General features: G+C 36.0%; 1 protein-coding gene and 1 long non-coding RNA gene across 12 annotated transcripts in view; one reads left to right on the top strand and one right to left on the bottom strand.

The window, feature by feature from the left end:
- The window catches only part of LDB3 (LIM domain binding 3), a 119,821-nt gene that overhangs the window by 15,556 nt on the left and 87,651 nt on the right, over positions 1 to 16,614 (bottom strand). For 3 of the 11 annotated variants that reach the window (XM_052678063.1, XM_052678062.1, XM_052678067.1), the window contains 4 exons: positions 15,212 to 15,418; positions 9,172 to 9,279; positions 5,063 to 5,107; positions 2,711 to 2,838 (listed from right to left, as the gene is read on the bottom strand). In XM_052678063.1, the coding sequence (XP_052534023.1) occupies positions 2,711 to 2,838; positions 5,063 to 5,107; positions 9,172 to 9,279; positions 15,212 to 15,418 (488 nt within the window). Of the gene's footprint in view, positions 1 to 2,710; positions 2,839 to 5,062; positions 5,108 to 9,171; positions 9,280 to 10,878; positions 11,050 to 15,211; positions 15,419 to 16,614 lie in introns of all 11 variants that reach the window. The other 8 variants (XM_052678064.1, XM_052678070.1, XM_052678065.1 and 5 more) reach the window with 7 other exon arrangements.
- Positions 1 to 16,614, top strand: part of LOC128078134 (uncharacterized) — a 57,746-nt gene that overhangs the window by 25,020 nt on the left and 16,112 nt on the right. The gene's annotated exons all lie outside the window — the stretch shown is intronic.

Below are 16,614 nucleotides of genomic sequence, written 5' to 3'. Positions count from 1 at the left end.
CATACTCAACAATGCAGTTTCACTGTGAGATTAACTTCAGTGTAAACAAGATTTAACCCCATTACTTTTCAATATGATCCAGATTAAAATAGTTTCATAGACTTTCTTAAGTGGCTGATTTTTGTTTCCGGATGTTGCACATATGGGGCTGTATGTTTTAATCTGAAAATTGCTAGTGTGGAATTTTAGAGGAAGTAAGGCATCCTATTCCTATTCAGTTAACACTGACTGATAGCATAAAGGAATTCCTTTGCTAAATTCCCCACTACAAATCCTTCACAATATTCATTATTTCAGCCTTTTCATGCAGTAGATTTACAGAAATGGAAATCTAAAGCTTATTGGTTAGAGTGAGAGTACAGCTACTGCTAAGGCCTGAGGTTGTACTTGGAGGAAAAAGATGAATATTGTGGTCTCATCTTTTATCCTTCGAGAACAGTTGATCTTTTCAGATTAAGGTTGCATTTTACACTGCAGAGCAGAATTTATATGCACTGGCAAAGTTGGATGAGAAGCTTTTCTAACTACTTTCTTGGTGATAGGATCTATCGGTGACAGGAACTGTTCCTTCCTCCATTTCTTCCAAGCAGCAAGTTTCTGTTTGCTTACAACTGCATCTGTCTTTAAGGCCAGGGTCACGTTCCAATTGAAGTGCTACAACACTAAATGAAGAATACTTGAAAGAGGCACCGAACAAAAACCAACAACCTACAATAAAATGACTTTCTGTTAAACCTCATGCACCTGAGTCACTCTGGGGTTTAATTAGAGAGGTATTTTATAATTCTTTATTTTAAAACTTCTATTTATTCTCAAATATCTCTCTGCATCTTCCTGAGGAGGGGAAGCACAGGAAGATGTGCTGGTCACTTCCGTGGTAACTGATGGCAGGACAGGCAGGAACAGCACAGTGCTGTGCTACAGGAGGGTCAGAGTGGAGATCAGGAAAAATTCCTTTCTTGTGAGAGTAGTAGAACAGTGGAACAGGCTTCCTACTGATAGGGTTGATGCCCTACGCTTGTCACATTTCAAGAGGCTTTGAGCACCAGTAATTATCTTTAACTTTTGCTCATCTCTGAAATGGTCAGGCGGTTGGATCTGATGGTCTTTGTAGGTACCTTCCAATGGTATTATTCTGTTCCAGTCTAAACAGAGTAGAACAGAGAGACTTACTGTTTTTCTCTCTGTGAACTTTAATGCAATTTGCATCTGTTGTATTACATTTGTATAATTGCAAATTTTCTCATGTCCTCTGGAATACATTATATCCTTTCATTACCTACAAAAGAAGAATTTCCCACATGCAGGCAGGCAAAGCTTCAATTGGAAATAATTTTGCTGTCTACACAGTGACACAGAACATATTTTTCATACTGCACTTTTTAAAGTAATGGGGCTCAAAACCAGCAGGTTTTGATAAGGAATTGCAAAGAAGATGCCTATCACAGAAAGTAAAAGTTGGGCCTCTTATTCTGAGCTGAATTAAACAGCCAGCTTTTTCCCTAACAGATATGTGTATTGGTTTATGCCTGCTGCAGATCTGTGTAAACTAGAGTTTTCACTGCCCTCAAACGAGCATGGCATTTTGTACTAATCAGTTTATTTTGAAGATACTTTCACTTTCCACAGCTTGCTCTAATCAGCATTATGGAAATAAATCCTCTGTTCTCATCTTTCCTTCTTTTGCAAGACGGAAATACCATTTGACTGAGAGCACAGTATATGCTGACTCACCTAACCAAAATCAAATGAGGAGAAAGTGAAACCTTGATTGACTCTGAGATCCCTGTACAGTTTGTTAAAGCTCCGAACTGACTTTTTTTTCCACCTTCATATCTCAAATACAAAGATAGATATAAAGCAGACAGACTGATTTAAGTAGAATTTCTCAATCAGTTTCATTGCAGTAGATCCAGAAATAACCCACTGCAGAAAAGAATGAGCTTAAGACTGTTAGAATTGTTGAGCTTTTCATATATACTTGGCTGTCAGAATAAAAATCAACATTTTAGTTACCTTGTTAAGAACAGAAAACTTAATTTGAAACAGAATTGCATTTAAAATTAGATTGCTAACTCATTTAATTTGTTCATTTTGAAGGTTCACATTTTGGTCATCACTAGTTTTAGAAGTTGACTCCATTTGTAACACATTAATACAAACAGGATTTAAATGGCATCAAGGAGTATATTTTCCACCAAAATGAATAATCAAATATATTTCTTCAGTAATTGGATATGTGGGAAATGGAAGCACAGTATTACTAAGTACTTTAAGTCATTCTTTAATCCAAATACAAGCCTGAATTTTAGAAATTCATTACGTGGTTTTCTCTATTTTGCAAATATCCTACTTCACTTATTTTGTTTCCATCCTAAGTTGTGCTTTCTTAAGCTATTCTATCAACTAGGAAGTGCCCTGAGGATCCTAAATAGGTGTACTGGGCTTTTTGCAAATGCACTGATTTTGAGAAATGAGACTATACACCATTTTTACAGACTGCGCCCTTGCTTATCTTCTTTCTCCTACATTTGGTCCACATTTTCACTAATACAACATTATCCTTGATCCTAAGCTGAAACAACATTGTCAGTTCAGTTGGTTCTGTGCATATAAATTTCCTGATAACACACATGTCCTATAGCAAAATGAACATATTATTTTTCTAAAAGTAATGCCTGTGCATTCCGGTACTTGGAAATCTCCTTACCTGGCTGGTAGACAGAGGGCTTTATGCTAGCAGTAGTGACAACTCTTGGTTTTGAAGCAGCAGAAGCAGCAGGACTTTCACCATAGCTTGCAGAAGCTGGCACTGGTGTATATGACTGGCTTGTGTTTCTAAAAACAAAACAAAGGTATCAGCAACTTTATAAACAGCCAAAGTTATTGAGTACAAAAGGAAGAGATTTGGATGCTTCCTTCCGAAGTACCCCAGAAGAACTGTGAGAGCTAGAGAGAGAATACAGTGAGAACCACTAATGGTTATCATTCTAAGAGAGGCTTGAAAGTTCTTTGGAAAGAAAAATATCATAAATTATGATCTCAGTCTAAATTCAATGCTATTTTTTCTGATGTTTGGATTCAGCAACTGAAAAATACATGACATGAAATACTACTATGTGATTTCTGCATTCCTAGGTAAAAACTTTTGCTCAGGGGTCCAAGCATCAATAATGATTTTTTTTCCTCCATTTTATGGCTTAACTGGTTATTCTGTGTTTGATTATAGTAACATGTTGAAGTATATGCCTCTTCTACTTGCCCGTTACTTAGGACGATTCTGTTTGTAGTAACTTTGCTTCATAGACTCCTAAAAGAGCACGACAAACAAAGCAAGCAAGAAGGAATGAATTAAAGAAGTACAGAGAAGGGAAGTAACAAATACTGAGATGGCTGCAGTAATAAAACCGTTCAGTGTTCAATATCAGTTTAACTCACCTCAATAACATAAACACAGTATTACTCTTTCAGTTTCACTATCTCAATGAGACAGGTATCTACCAACTTGTGCTGAGATTTTAGGAGTTGCTTCTATGTTGATTTTGTCTATAAGAGACAGTTTGTAAGCATAAGAAAAGATGTCATGATTGGCAAGATCATGATCTATTGTGGCTCGTTCTTTCTCTGACAATGGAAGTAGATCCTACCTGGAGAGCATGTTATAATTTTTACCTATGATGAAACCAGCAAATTTCTTCTAGCGGTTTATATTCTCACAAATGTAAACTTTTGATTTGATTTTTAATTGTTAACAAAATAAACTTCTTCTGGCAATCCAGCTACTCTGCTACTCTGACATTGCTTACACAAGATCTAGCCTGCAGAGCACTGCTGACTCAGGCTGGTTTATTTTGTCTACTTAGTCCTAGAAACATTGCTGTTGCTATAACGACTGTAGCTAGTTATTTCTGCACCCACTCTAGGGGCTAGGGCTGGATTCTGTTGTGAACTGTACCATGATTTCACAACCACCAAAGCACAGTATACCTTTCAACTTTCCATTCCTAGCGTCTACCTCTGCACCTATGATGCATAAGAACAAACTCTACTTGGAGTCACTGGAGAGGGAATCATTGCTTCCACTGTAGCGCAGACAGGAAGAGTTATACTTCAGGGACTTGCAAAACATCTTTAGCTGAATATGCAACATCTAAAGATTTTTCATTGTTTCAAAATCTATTATTCAAGGTAAACCACACAGAAAAGCAGTAAGAAATACTTACCTTTACAGGATCAGTGATCAATATTTACTATGTGAACAGAAAGTTTTTAAACTGTGCGTGTCATACAGACTTAATCTGAAAACAATTTACACACAAGAAAGCCTGCTCCCAGATGTGCAGGTTCACTGACGGCAAGATTCATTTCAGTGTTTCTTAACACACAAAACGCAAAGAAGTTCTGAGCCAGATTAGTGGTACCTGAACTGCCTTGAAGAAAAATGGTTATTAAAAATTCAAGTGTTTTTTGAAGTTAAGAGTGTGATAAAAACATGCTACCAGATTCCTTGTACGTGTAGGGAAATTAAAACAAAATGACAAAAAGAAAATGCTGAAAAGAATTCTATTCGTTGTATCAAGTTAATGACAAAATTAGAAGTCAATCACTAAAATCTATTGCAAATGTATGACGAATATTAAATACAGTAAGAAGATAAAGAGCCTTGTCAAAGAGAAATGAAGTGTTATGAAACATCATTACAGGTTTTAGTGAAGTTAAAAGATTTATCAGGTAGAATTTCTGCTGAAGGAAATAGAGTTATCATTAAAGAAAAAAATGGAAAGGAAGGAAGAAGGAAAGAATGAAAAAAGATGTCCTAAGTGCTGAAGATGCTGTAATGTAAGAAGAAGCAACAGCATATCTAAAGCAGTGAAAGCACCTTTACTGGATTTATCTGTAGCAGCCAATGGCATGTGAGAGGCAATGAATTAAATACTGGCTCTGAACACTATTAGTTTTAAGAAAGTAAGGATTTTCATGTTAATACTTCACTGGATGCAGCAATAGACTGGGCTGTTAAGTGCTTTTAAGGTATAGTAGCTGCACAAAACATTTTTTATACCTCTTCGACTGGTAGCTGATGGAGGTGGAAGAATGCCGGTTGAAACTAAAATGAGACAAAAGTTGTATTTGAAAAGAATGTATCAAGAAAATAGTGACATCTTGTCTTACAGAGATTTTTCTTATGAATAGGAGATATTTTTAATAAGTGATAAACTAAACAACGTATATATACTTTTAATAATGTAAGATCAGTATTATGTTACATTTTGCTTATCTTATTAAAGCTGGAAATCATGGTGAAACCTGAATAAGGATTACAAGTAAATGAGTAGAGTATATTGCTTTGTAATTCACTCTCAGCCCCTTCTGTTCATTTTTTAGTCGTGGAATTACAATTCAACCACTGGACTGTTTTCTTTGACATTCACCATCAATTTGTAATGCCACAACAATTAGGTATGAATTTTCTTTTGTCAATAATTAATTTACATACAAGGAAAACTTGAATTAACCAAAGTTCAAAGATCAGCTAAGTTTCCTGGCTAATTATGGATCAAACAAAGATAACCCCACAGAAAGGACAAGAAAAAATAGTTGAAGTAGCAGAATCAATCTATCATGAGCAACTTTTCCATTGCAGTACTGTTCTACTGTTACACACTAAACGGAGCCCTGGGTGAATAGGCAGATTTTTTTTTCCCTTGGGGAAACATCATTCCAGAAAAAATGCTTCCTTTGTGTAAGTACAAGAGGCACTGAGTCCCTGCAGAGCATAGGATATGAGAAACAAGGGGGTTCAGAATGAACATAGCTCCTGCCTAAGTGCAGAGCAGTAGAGCTGTGTGGCAACAATCACAGCATGAAGGAACACAGCCTACATTTGCCATAAATAACAGTAGGATCTTGTCATGCATCAGTTATCTTCTTAGCTTCTGGAGAATTTTTTCTCTTTATCACAGACAGTGCTTGGACTCAGACCCTAGGATCATAGCAGCTATGCCTTTCTTGTAGAACCATAATCCTGACTCTTTGCTTCTCCTGTTGCTATGTTCCCAGACTGCTGTCTTGCTTGTTGCCCTGCTTTTACCCTCCTAATGGAATAACCAATTGCATAAAGAGTTCTGTCACTTATTTTAAAAACTTCTGCTATTCTTTCTTTATTTTTTGTAAATACGATTTCAAGCACAAAAGTAACATTAGTTCTGCAAGTTTAAAAGGGCAGAGAAACACAATCAGTTAAAGGTTAATGACTTCTAATGTCCTTCTTCAGGAAGACTATGAAAATTTTAGCCATGTCAGTTGCTATGCATCCATGCAGCCTTATTCAGAAAAGTAAAATCAATATAGAACCATTCTGTCAAGGTTTAAAATCAGATTTAAGTGGCTAAGGACACTGACCAAGAAATCATCCCGTATTTTCTTGGTAGGTCTCTTTAATGTAGCTGGAAGGGGAAAAAAGAAACTACTGAATCAGCAGTGGGACAACCTCCGGCTTGTTCTACCTGTACATGTTTTACAGGATGGAATACTGCTGTAACTAAGATCATCCATATTTTATTTTGGACTAAAGTTATATGAACTGCTGCTATGCTCCAATGGTAGATGATACTTGACCTTTAGAACTGTATTTTGGCATGCTAATACATTTCTTGATTTCTAAATCAAAACTATCTGATGTTTGACAATTTGAATTACAAAAGAATTTAGAAACTATGCCCTTACATTTGAACGCCAGCAATAGCATGTGGCAGTTTTAAAAATAAATAAACATGAAACAAATGCAAAGAGGTAAAGAAGCTATTTCATCTGTAACAAAACACTCCAACAAAATGTGAATTTGCATTTTGCACTTGATTGCTAGGAGCCAATTTTTAAGCAATTTTTTCCTATGAGTTTCTGATTTGCTTTTATGTCCTAAGGCTTGTCGTATTACTGCACTACTGAGAGAGGTACTACCTAACAGAATAACGCGTGCCAGCTGATAACAACTTGAAGTATATGTCAATATCCTTGACTTAGAATAATTGTCAGTCATGAACAGTAGCTTTTAACAGCCTGATGAAAGCATTACTCTCTGAAGTGGACACTTGTTTTTTATAGGTTCTGAGGCTTTCAGGCTGGAATGTATCTCAGATGTCCCTCATTCAATCTTTTGCTCAAAGCAAGGTGAGCCATTAGATCAGACCATATTAATCAGGATTTTATCCAGTGGGGTCTTGAAATGTGGGGCCTTCCACTGTACTTGTTCCAGCTTATCAACATTTTTGTTTACTGGGGAACCTAAACTGGATATAACATTCCAGTTGCAGACTAACAAGTGCAAAGTGAAGGGAGTAATCACTTCCCTTAGTCCATGTTCCTTATTCCTAGGCAGTGCTGGGCACATTTGCTGCCCGCTGGCACTCAACCAAGATGCCCATATCTTTTCGAAGGAGGAAAACGTAAAACAATCCATGCCAATTTAATGCATAGAAGATATCTAAAATGAAAAAAAAAAATCTAGTATTTCTGAGTGATCTTTTTATTCTTGTTACTTGTTAGAATTATGATTGCCATTGATTATTGCAAAATTGATCATTATTTGCAAATATTTTGTGAAACTACTGCTAGTATTAATGAAAGTACAGAAACAAAGTACTAATGCCATAATACTACTACTTCTTGCATGAGACCTATTACTAGCTATTTTGTATAATTTTCACTGTAGCTAAGAGAATACCAAAGAAATCTCCTATGTAGATAGGTAAAAATATACCTCTCACATCAAGAGTCTTATGGCTCCTAGGATACAGACTGATAAAATACAAATAGGTGTCCTCTTGCTGGCCAGATTAATACCATGGCTTCAGATTGATGTCATGTTCTGACTGATAGATACATTTTGTTCCTTAGCTCAGAGAAATACCTAATGTGAGTCTCTTCTGTCACTCAGAACAAATCACTAGTTTTTTTCACATCAGTGTAATAAAAAGCCAAATACACACAGTTATTGTTGCTTAGTAAGTATGGGTCTTGCTTTGACTATTAGGGGCTCCTGTCAGCTATAGCTACATAGGACCCTGTTCTTATATCGATAGGTGATCACTCACTGAAAGGGATTTGTTAGCAAAACATGCATCAGATAAAATAGTACTGGTGGTCATGTTTAAGAGCCTAACACAGAAAAGGAGTATAAGAATTACTTCTGAAGTGCACTGAGCACTCAATTTGAAAATGAGGTAATCTTACATTTCTATGATAGATACCATAAATAACAAATTCTATATGTAATTCATCACTTCAGAATTTTGCAAGTTTGTGCATAGAACTAGATGTGTTACTAGTAGTAAAAACCCTTACAAAGTCTTCCATTCCATTCTTGCCTTCTGTTCTTGGTACATTCTTGGTGACACCAATTTCATAAAGCAATTGAAAATGAAGTTATGAAGAGTGTAACTTTGATAAATGGACTTACATCAACATGTTAGTTTGATTTCTTATGTTTTAGTAGACGCGTATGGGAATTAGAGAAATGGAATTAAACAAAGCCATGCTTACCTACTAAAACTTAGAACTCATCTGATCTTCTGTTACGTAGCTGTTTCGTTTTTGCATTGGTTTCAGTGATGTGAAGCAAATAAAAATGCTTTCTGTATTTGTGCTTAGCACTTAACTGCTGTTTTTTACATTAATCTTGAAGATCACTGTATCGCTTATTATATCTCTTAACATGTGCTCTTCAAATGTGCATGCTCTTGCCTAGCCGTGGTCATTCATTAGCCACAACTAAGAACATAACAAATGAAGAGCTGTGGTCTTTTGAAAGTGTATCAGATGGTTAAACTATGATCCGTGTTTTCACCAAGAAAAAAACCCCCACAAATCTGTCATTCTCAGCTGGCCTCACTGGACACCTATTTTCATTTTAAGATGGCAAAACCAGCACAAGCTTACCAACTGAAGCAACTATGATCAAAATTATTTCCTTGGTTGCCTATCATAAGTCTACAACTTAGGTTTTAATGTGAACCATCAAACAAGGCAGCAATTCTATTACACACATCATGCTTTTAAATATTTTTCACAAAAGCAGTCTCTTAAGAAGCCAAAAACCTTAAATGTGAGAGAATAATACAGAACAAAAACAAATCGAGTACAAAGAAACAGAAGAGATCTTTATAGATATACCTAGACTGAGATGAGAGAGCGGATGAAATAGTGGAAGCTGCTACTGACATGTTCTTGGACCCAAGGAAAGGCTTAGGTTGTGAAAGAGAGCTGGGGGCTGCAAGCACTCTGCAGAAGACACAGTAAAAGTATGAAAGCATATATACAAAAAATTTACAGGGACAAAGTAGTGCCATCAGAATCAAGCTCTGTCGGAGTTCAGGTACAAGAGGGCTGCTGCATAGTTACCAGGAACAGGTTTTCTGTAGCATACATCTGCAGGCTTACAGAATAGCACAACCAAGCACATTCCCAGAGAACACAAGTCACAATGCACACATTATGTAAAAATCTTTTTTAAAAAAGTCTATTGAAAACTAAGAAAGACTGTAATTTGAATTCAGATGTTTCAATCTGAATTCAAGCAAAAGATTTTAATATAAAAGCACTATCAGACAGAAGATTAACCTCCTTCAGAAAACACGTTACCAACATGATTAGTTGAATAGAGGATTTAGTTTTGAGGCATATATTCACATATCAATTTTCTTCGTGTTACTGTTTGAAATAGGGAATAAAATTGCTTAAATCATATCATTCTTTCATGTAAAAGTGCCTTTCAGCATAGTTCTGAATTACAGTGTAATATCCTATATTCAAACCTCCTTTGATAGCTGGTGATTGGCTTTCTTGCACTGGACTAAAAACATTGGATTCCTGTAGGTCACAATTAGGAAAAACATTACTGAGGTAAAAATTAAGTAGTTGGCATGCATAAGTAATTCAAGTGAACTAGCACAAATTTAAAAAGAAATAGAACCAAGAGAACACTTCCATTTACAGAATTCTAAGGTATGAGAGATTACATCTTAGATCTCAATTATTTTAAGTAGTTTATATTATTGGAAATGTGCTTTTCCCTGGGCTTTTAAAGCACTCTAGACTACATATCTTTTAGGAATAATACGTAGCAAAAAATATAAAGAAAAGAACAACAGAGAAGCAGATTCTATGATTCCAGGTGCACTAAACAAAATTCACTCTTATTTTCCCAACAATCACTATAATGTGACAGCAATGTGAGTCCTATTTCTGCACAGGCTGAGTTTGATCATTTCTGATACACAACTGGAACTCCTGCTGCACACTACCAGGGTTACGAATTTGCATCTCCTTGAAACTCACATTAGCTCTATAGCTTAGCTGCATTAGAGGAAAAAGCTAGATAAATCTGTTAGAGATGACTTAAAACTTGACAGAGCACTCAATCATCAGATGTGTGGTTTTGCTGAAATCTGCTACAACTCAGTAGGCTCAATTACGAGTGACCTACTTTAAAAAAAAAAAAATCCATTTCATGCCTCACTACAGAAATATTATTAAGAGAAGCCACATTCAACCACTCCTAAGTACTGTGATGAGTTTTAGTTTCACTTGAAGTGGTAGAAAAACATTTCCATTTTGACTGTAGAGTTGCTTTTTTGAAATATAAATTATATTCCAGACTTAACATCCTTTTTTGTCATTTGTAGGACAGTTTTATTTTGCAAATGCTTTACAATCATGAACATTCTTTGAAATAAGAAAAAAACCCACAAAATTATATAAAACCATACAAAATAGGCTACAGCTTGTACATACAACATTCTTAAGTTTAGAATGTGTATGCAGCATTTCCAGAGCCATACAGGGGTATATCTGCAAAAGGACAAAGCAACGAAGCATTACCTTTGGAAGGAGGATGAGAAAGACTCTTGCACTACTGAGGTGGGAGTGGTTGCTGGTGGTGTCATCATACTGGCTGTATTTTGAGCAGCGGTAGCAGGCTGATGTGCTGAAGCATGTGGTGCAGGGGCAGAGGCAGGGCTGGTAGACACCGGAGCATGCTCAACAGGGCTACTAATTAGAGTTAAATTAAATAAAACAAAAAGCATCTTAAAAAGCTGCATTTCTAAAAGGACAGCAGAAAGCCTACTATGTTTGCACCTGAAGCTACAAACATAGTAGCGTGCTGAGTTACTGAGAGAAAAGCACAGTAATGCAAAGAAAAAAAAGGCATTTGTTAGACTTTTCTGCACAAGCAGTTAGGACTGTAGTGTAGCCCTGCATGACTGAAGTTTACCCCAGGTCTCATACAGCACTTAAGTCCTGCTCCCACTGAAACCTGCAATAGGAAACGTGGCGTGGAGTTCTTAGATGTCGTATTGACCCTGCCACAAGCTCTTCGAATTACGATAAATTTCACTCAGCATTCATTCCTGGAGCAGAAGTTTACATTAAGGAGTAAACCTCTTAATTAGATGTAGAAATGCAGTTTGAGGAACATTATTATAGTTCTGTAGCAGCAGGTTTCCTACAAGTTCTGGAAGCCTAAAGATATAATCAGCACAGTTTTGTGCTAAGTTTAATCATTTTGCGCGATACGCGTACTGGAAAGATGTTTATAAAGTGTCCATTCACTCCTAGCTCATCTCTGCCCTAAATTCAGTTCACGTTCTGCTTGCCAGCCCATCAACCAATAAGAACACTTTACACATAAGAACAGTACACAACATATAAGGGGAAAATACAGCATAAAATGCCACTATCTCACACTGAGTCCTCTCATGGCATAGATAAATACAAACATTCATTTTATCTGTAATTGAAAAACAGCTAAATTTAAAAGAAAAAAAATTATTCTTCTGTCCTGTGGCCATTTTACTAACATTTCCTTCATTACCTGCTATCTAAGCACACAGTGCTCATTAACATATTTTGTCCTTGAACCTTCACCCAGCTTTAGAAAGTATAACTCATACGTTACAGGTAGACAAATTGGGTGAAGTTGATCTATCAGACAGCCTTGCATGGCAGCACAGTCAGAGTATCCACTGTTAAAAACTGAAACAATCATTTGGGAGGCTCAGTTTGTCGTCTTCAACTATTTACAGGGGAGAATAAGGTTAGATATCAGGAAAAGGTTCTTTGCTGAGAGAGTGGTCAGGCACTGGAACAGCCCCCCAGGGCAGCAGTCGTGGCACAGAGCTGCTGGAGGTCAAAAAACAACTGCAAAATGCACTCATACATAGGGTCTGATTTTTGAGTGGTTCTGCATGAAGCTGGGAGAAAAAAGGGAAGGACGGAAGCATAATTTTGTCTTTAGACCAATTCTACTGTGGGTTTAACTAACTTTTATCTACCAGAACAAATAAGATGCCAAAAATTATAACCAATTGCAATTTGAGTTTTCAAATTATCATACTATTTTGGGGCACAATTTTTAGATATAATATGGCCATCTAATAGCCAGACATTAGGGTCATTTTTCTTGATGTCATATTTGTGCGTTATAGGTTATTTTCTCTAGCAGTTATCTCAGTGTGTTCAAAAAGAAAAACAAAAAACAAACAAAAAAAAAACAGAAACAACCAACCAGACTACACTATTAACCTAATTGTCTTATCCACAAACATTGGTGAACATCATTAAAAACAGTGGCTGCATTTTTACTCCTTCTCATCTAACTTATGAGTTAGGTTCTTACATGACACCTATGAAGGTGACGGCATGTAAGTGATTCTGTCATACAACATAGAAACAGTGCCCAGAATATTCTTTTCTGAGCATGCTAAAAATCAAATAACAAAAGGCAGCTCGCAGTTCCAAGACTGCTTTTCAGCTAGGTTTCAGCCCCTAAACATTCTTTCTCTCAACCTTTTTTTCTGTATTTTTTTCATCATGTATTTTCTGCCTTTGAGCCATTCTGCCTAATGTTTTCTTATGCTCCTTTCAGAAAGGAGCTCTGATTTAAGATGGTGCGCTCCTCGGCAGCTAGAATGAATGTCCAGAATTCCTGACAACTCTTGCTCTTTAGACTGTTCCCTCCTCTTGTACCTTCTCCTCTGGGTTTGGTAGTCTAAATGATGGTATCTCTTATTGTAACTCAATATTTTACAATCTGATTAGCTGAAATTGAAGCATGCTTGTTACACCCAAGTTGAATGCAAACCACAACAAAAGCAGAATGTTTTCTTCCTTACAAATTTCACCTGCAATTAGATAAATAGCAAAGGAGCTTTTGAAAATACTCATCTTGTTGGCAATTCTGGCTTGCAGGCCATTACGTGAAAAGTCTTGGAACAGTTTTGCAAAAGTTTGTTCATCACAATCTGCATTTAAGTTCAAGATGAACTTTTCTACCTTGATGTATTTGCATTTTGTTGTAAATTCTTCCATTTCTGTAATACAGCACTGCAGAGCAGTGTAGTTGCATATTGTACATCCCAGCTATGGATCATGGGCTAGTCTATTACTGAGTTTAAATACAGAGGAATATTCACAGGATTTCCCTCCTTCCCCCTCAGCAACAGCAAGTACTGGGGTTTTAGCATCACATGACATTGACCAAAACTTAATACTTACTTTGACTTAGCAAACATGAAAAGATAGAAACTATACAATACTACATATCTATTTTATAATGGAATGTAATGCATGTTCTAACAACAATATATGATTTTGCCTATTCTGTCTTTCCATTACCACTGAAAGGAAAATGGTTACAGATTGCAAAAGAATCTCTGAGACCGCATACCTTGAGTAGAAGAAAATAGTGAGGTTAGTTAAGTGTGGAAAGGATCTTCAAAATGTACACCAAAAGACAATCTGTGATATATGTTTAAAAAACAAGAGAGAGAAAGAGAGACAAAGAGAAAGAAAAGAGAAAGAAAAGAGAATATATGTCGATATGGACCTGTGTGGAGAAGACGAATTTGAACTGGACAAACACATATGAATTAAATGCAAACATACTGATATAAAATTTAAAAGAAACAAAATTTTTTTATCTGACATGCTCTAATAGCTTTTCAGAGTGATTAAAGTGTTAGAGGCTCGATCACATTCCTGCAGGGCAGAATACATTAAGAGTTTAACAGAAAAAAGAAGTAGAATAGATGTAAATGAAATAGGGAAAAGCCTTAAAAAAATATCACAATGATCTTATTATACACAAGATGGACAGTTGACAATAATTCTCTATACTCAGTTTTACAGAAACAGTTCAGATTAACTTGAACTGTTATTAATTGATCCAATATAAATTTTAAATAATTTTACTTAGGCATTCAAATAAAATAATTCTCTTTCCCCCCAAGACTTCCAATTTTTTTTTAATTTTTTTTTTTAATTTTTTATTTTTTAAATTCCACTGTAGAAGAATTTTGTGAGCAGGTAAACGTGAATGGTGTTTTACAAACCAGGTGACAGGTTAATTTTTTCTTTGAAGGTATTACATATACTTTTAATCTTCACAGTATTGTGTATTTAGAGGAAAATCACAGGAAATGGATGTTCTCAAACATTTCCATTTTTGTTGTAACCAATAAACATAAAATCCATGATGTCAGTTAGGTAGATGAAAGTCAATACATATTCTCAACTGATTTTCACTTACAAAAGTAATACAAATCAGTAGAGGTTAAAAGGATAATTATGGTTAACAACCATACTGAGAAAATGTGGCAACAAATGCACTCTAAGATTTAAAATACCGTAATCCCAGTAGAGTCCTAACTTGTGACTTTCTGTCCAGAGAACAATTGAGTAGATCAGTAAAGCTGCTTTTAGTTTCCTTTATATAACATGAAGCCCTGTCTGTTTCAAGTAATCCAACAGAGCTCTTGTGTAAAATTGAAAATATAAGGGACAAATCAAAAGGTATAGAAAAAATTCTCTATTTTACTGCTGCATTCATAGAAAAAAAAGGTGCCATAGGAGGTATTTAGAGAAAGACATAGCTTGGAAGAGTTTTGCATTTGAATCTGACAATTTTTGAGAAATACAGTGCATAACATCAGCCGCTGCTTTTCTGCAGAAGGTGCTTAATGACTTGTCTCTATGTTACAGATGAAATCCTTACAAGTAAAACCCACAGGAATTAGAAGTTGCTGTAATTTGTAGAACTTAGCTGCCTTTTAGGCCATAACCATTTCAGTCTGGAAGAGTTAGAGATTGTTATTACCAAACCATTCCAAAGCTCCAAACCAGGTCAGTTGCGCAGTTACACATCACTGTGTACCTTCGATTACTGGATGAAGAAAGAGAGACTTTATGGCCAGTAGTGACACAACTGGCTTCCCTCTGACTTGTACTCACTCCAGGCCTCACAGAGCCCTTGGAGGCCATTGGCTTAGCACTGCCAGTGTTGGCACCCACGGTGCATGACTGAGGAGGCTGCAAAATACTGGAGGTCACACACTTTGGCACATATGTAGTAGCTGTAGCCCTGGGTAACAAAGATTACAAGCAAGTTGTAAAGGAGATATTTGTTATCAGGTCACAGATTCCCGAGGTAATAGGTTTTTGAGGAAGAGAGAGAATTCCAGTTACAGAAGATGCTGGTGTTTTTAAAATAAAAATAATTGTTTAAGTTTTATGGTTTTCAGAGGTATTACCATTTCATATCCACATCAAATAAAGCAGCATTCTAGAATACGAACATCTATCCCCTTAAAGCAGCAGTTATTGTTTCTGTGCAGTGGGCAAAGCCTTTGGCAGGAACAGGGGCAGGAGTGTAACAAGGTAGCTGAAAAGTCAAGTCTGGTTTAGTAATTAAGGCTTCATTTTTCTGTCTCTTCTTTTTCCTGTAAGAAGATTTATATTTGTAAATGTCCAGCATGTTCTTCAAGTATTCCTAAATTCTCACTGTAGGAGATCATCGTGGTATTGCATTTGAAATCACAACAAATTTTCATGGCTCATTACTGCATAAGCCAGGAAAAGGATGCAAGAATTTTACAAGTACCTTGTGTTAAATCTGGAAACCATATTGCTAGGAATATCATAATAAGACAATGGCAAAGCTGCAACAATAACAGATGGAGGTGGATAAAAGCAATGGTTTGACAAACCATGCAAGATTAAGGCAATGCAGTGTGACACTAACAGCAGTCATAAATCAGATATAGTTCCTAGTAAAATCCAAAAGAAGAGATTTCAGTGGAGCAGCTGCATAGTTCTGTAGATGGTTTTACACAAATCAAACAACTACTCAAATGCTAGATGTGTTACTGAATTTTTTATTTACCTTATATACACTTGCTATGCAGGAATCAAGGTTTAAATTTTTATTTTTATTTTTTTTCCTTTTTGACATAATTCTTATTTTCCCTGCGTGTCCAAGCGCCAGTTACCATTGCTTATATCATTAGTCAGGATGATGCTTGCACTTGGATTTCAATTCTATGCAACTTTTGTTGAACTGTGAGAAGTCTTCAGAACAAATATAAAAAATATTTGTTCATGGGGGGGTGAATAAAATTGGAAAGAAATGAGGTAAAATTTGTTTCAAGGCATGAACTAACAAGCGACATTTCTTTGCTCCATTAAACAAAAGATTAGATTCATTTAAGCAGTACCTGTGCTTCAGCTCTTGTCTGTACCTTCATAGATACATTTCTACATGTAACTACAAAGCTTGCT

Source organism: Tympanuchus pallidicinctus, unplaced genomic scaffold, assembly GCF_026119805.1.
Source record: "Tympanuchus pallidicinctus isolate F22 unplaced genomic scaffold, pur_lepc_1.0 scaffold16, whole genome shotgun sequence".
NCBI lineage: Eukaryota > Metazoa > Chordata > Aves > Galliformes > Phasianidae > Tympanuchus > Tympanuchus pallidicinctus.
The sequence above is the reverse complement of the archived record's forward strand: the minus strand, read 5'-3'. Positions and strand labels throughout refer to the sequence as shown.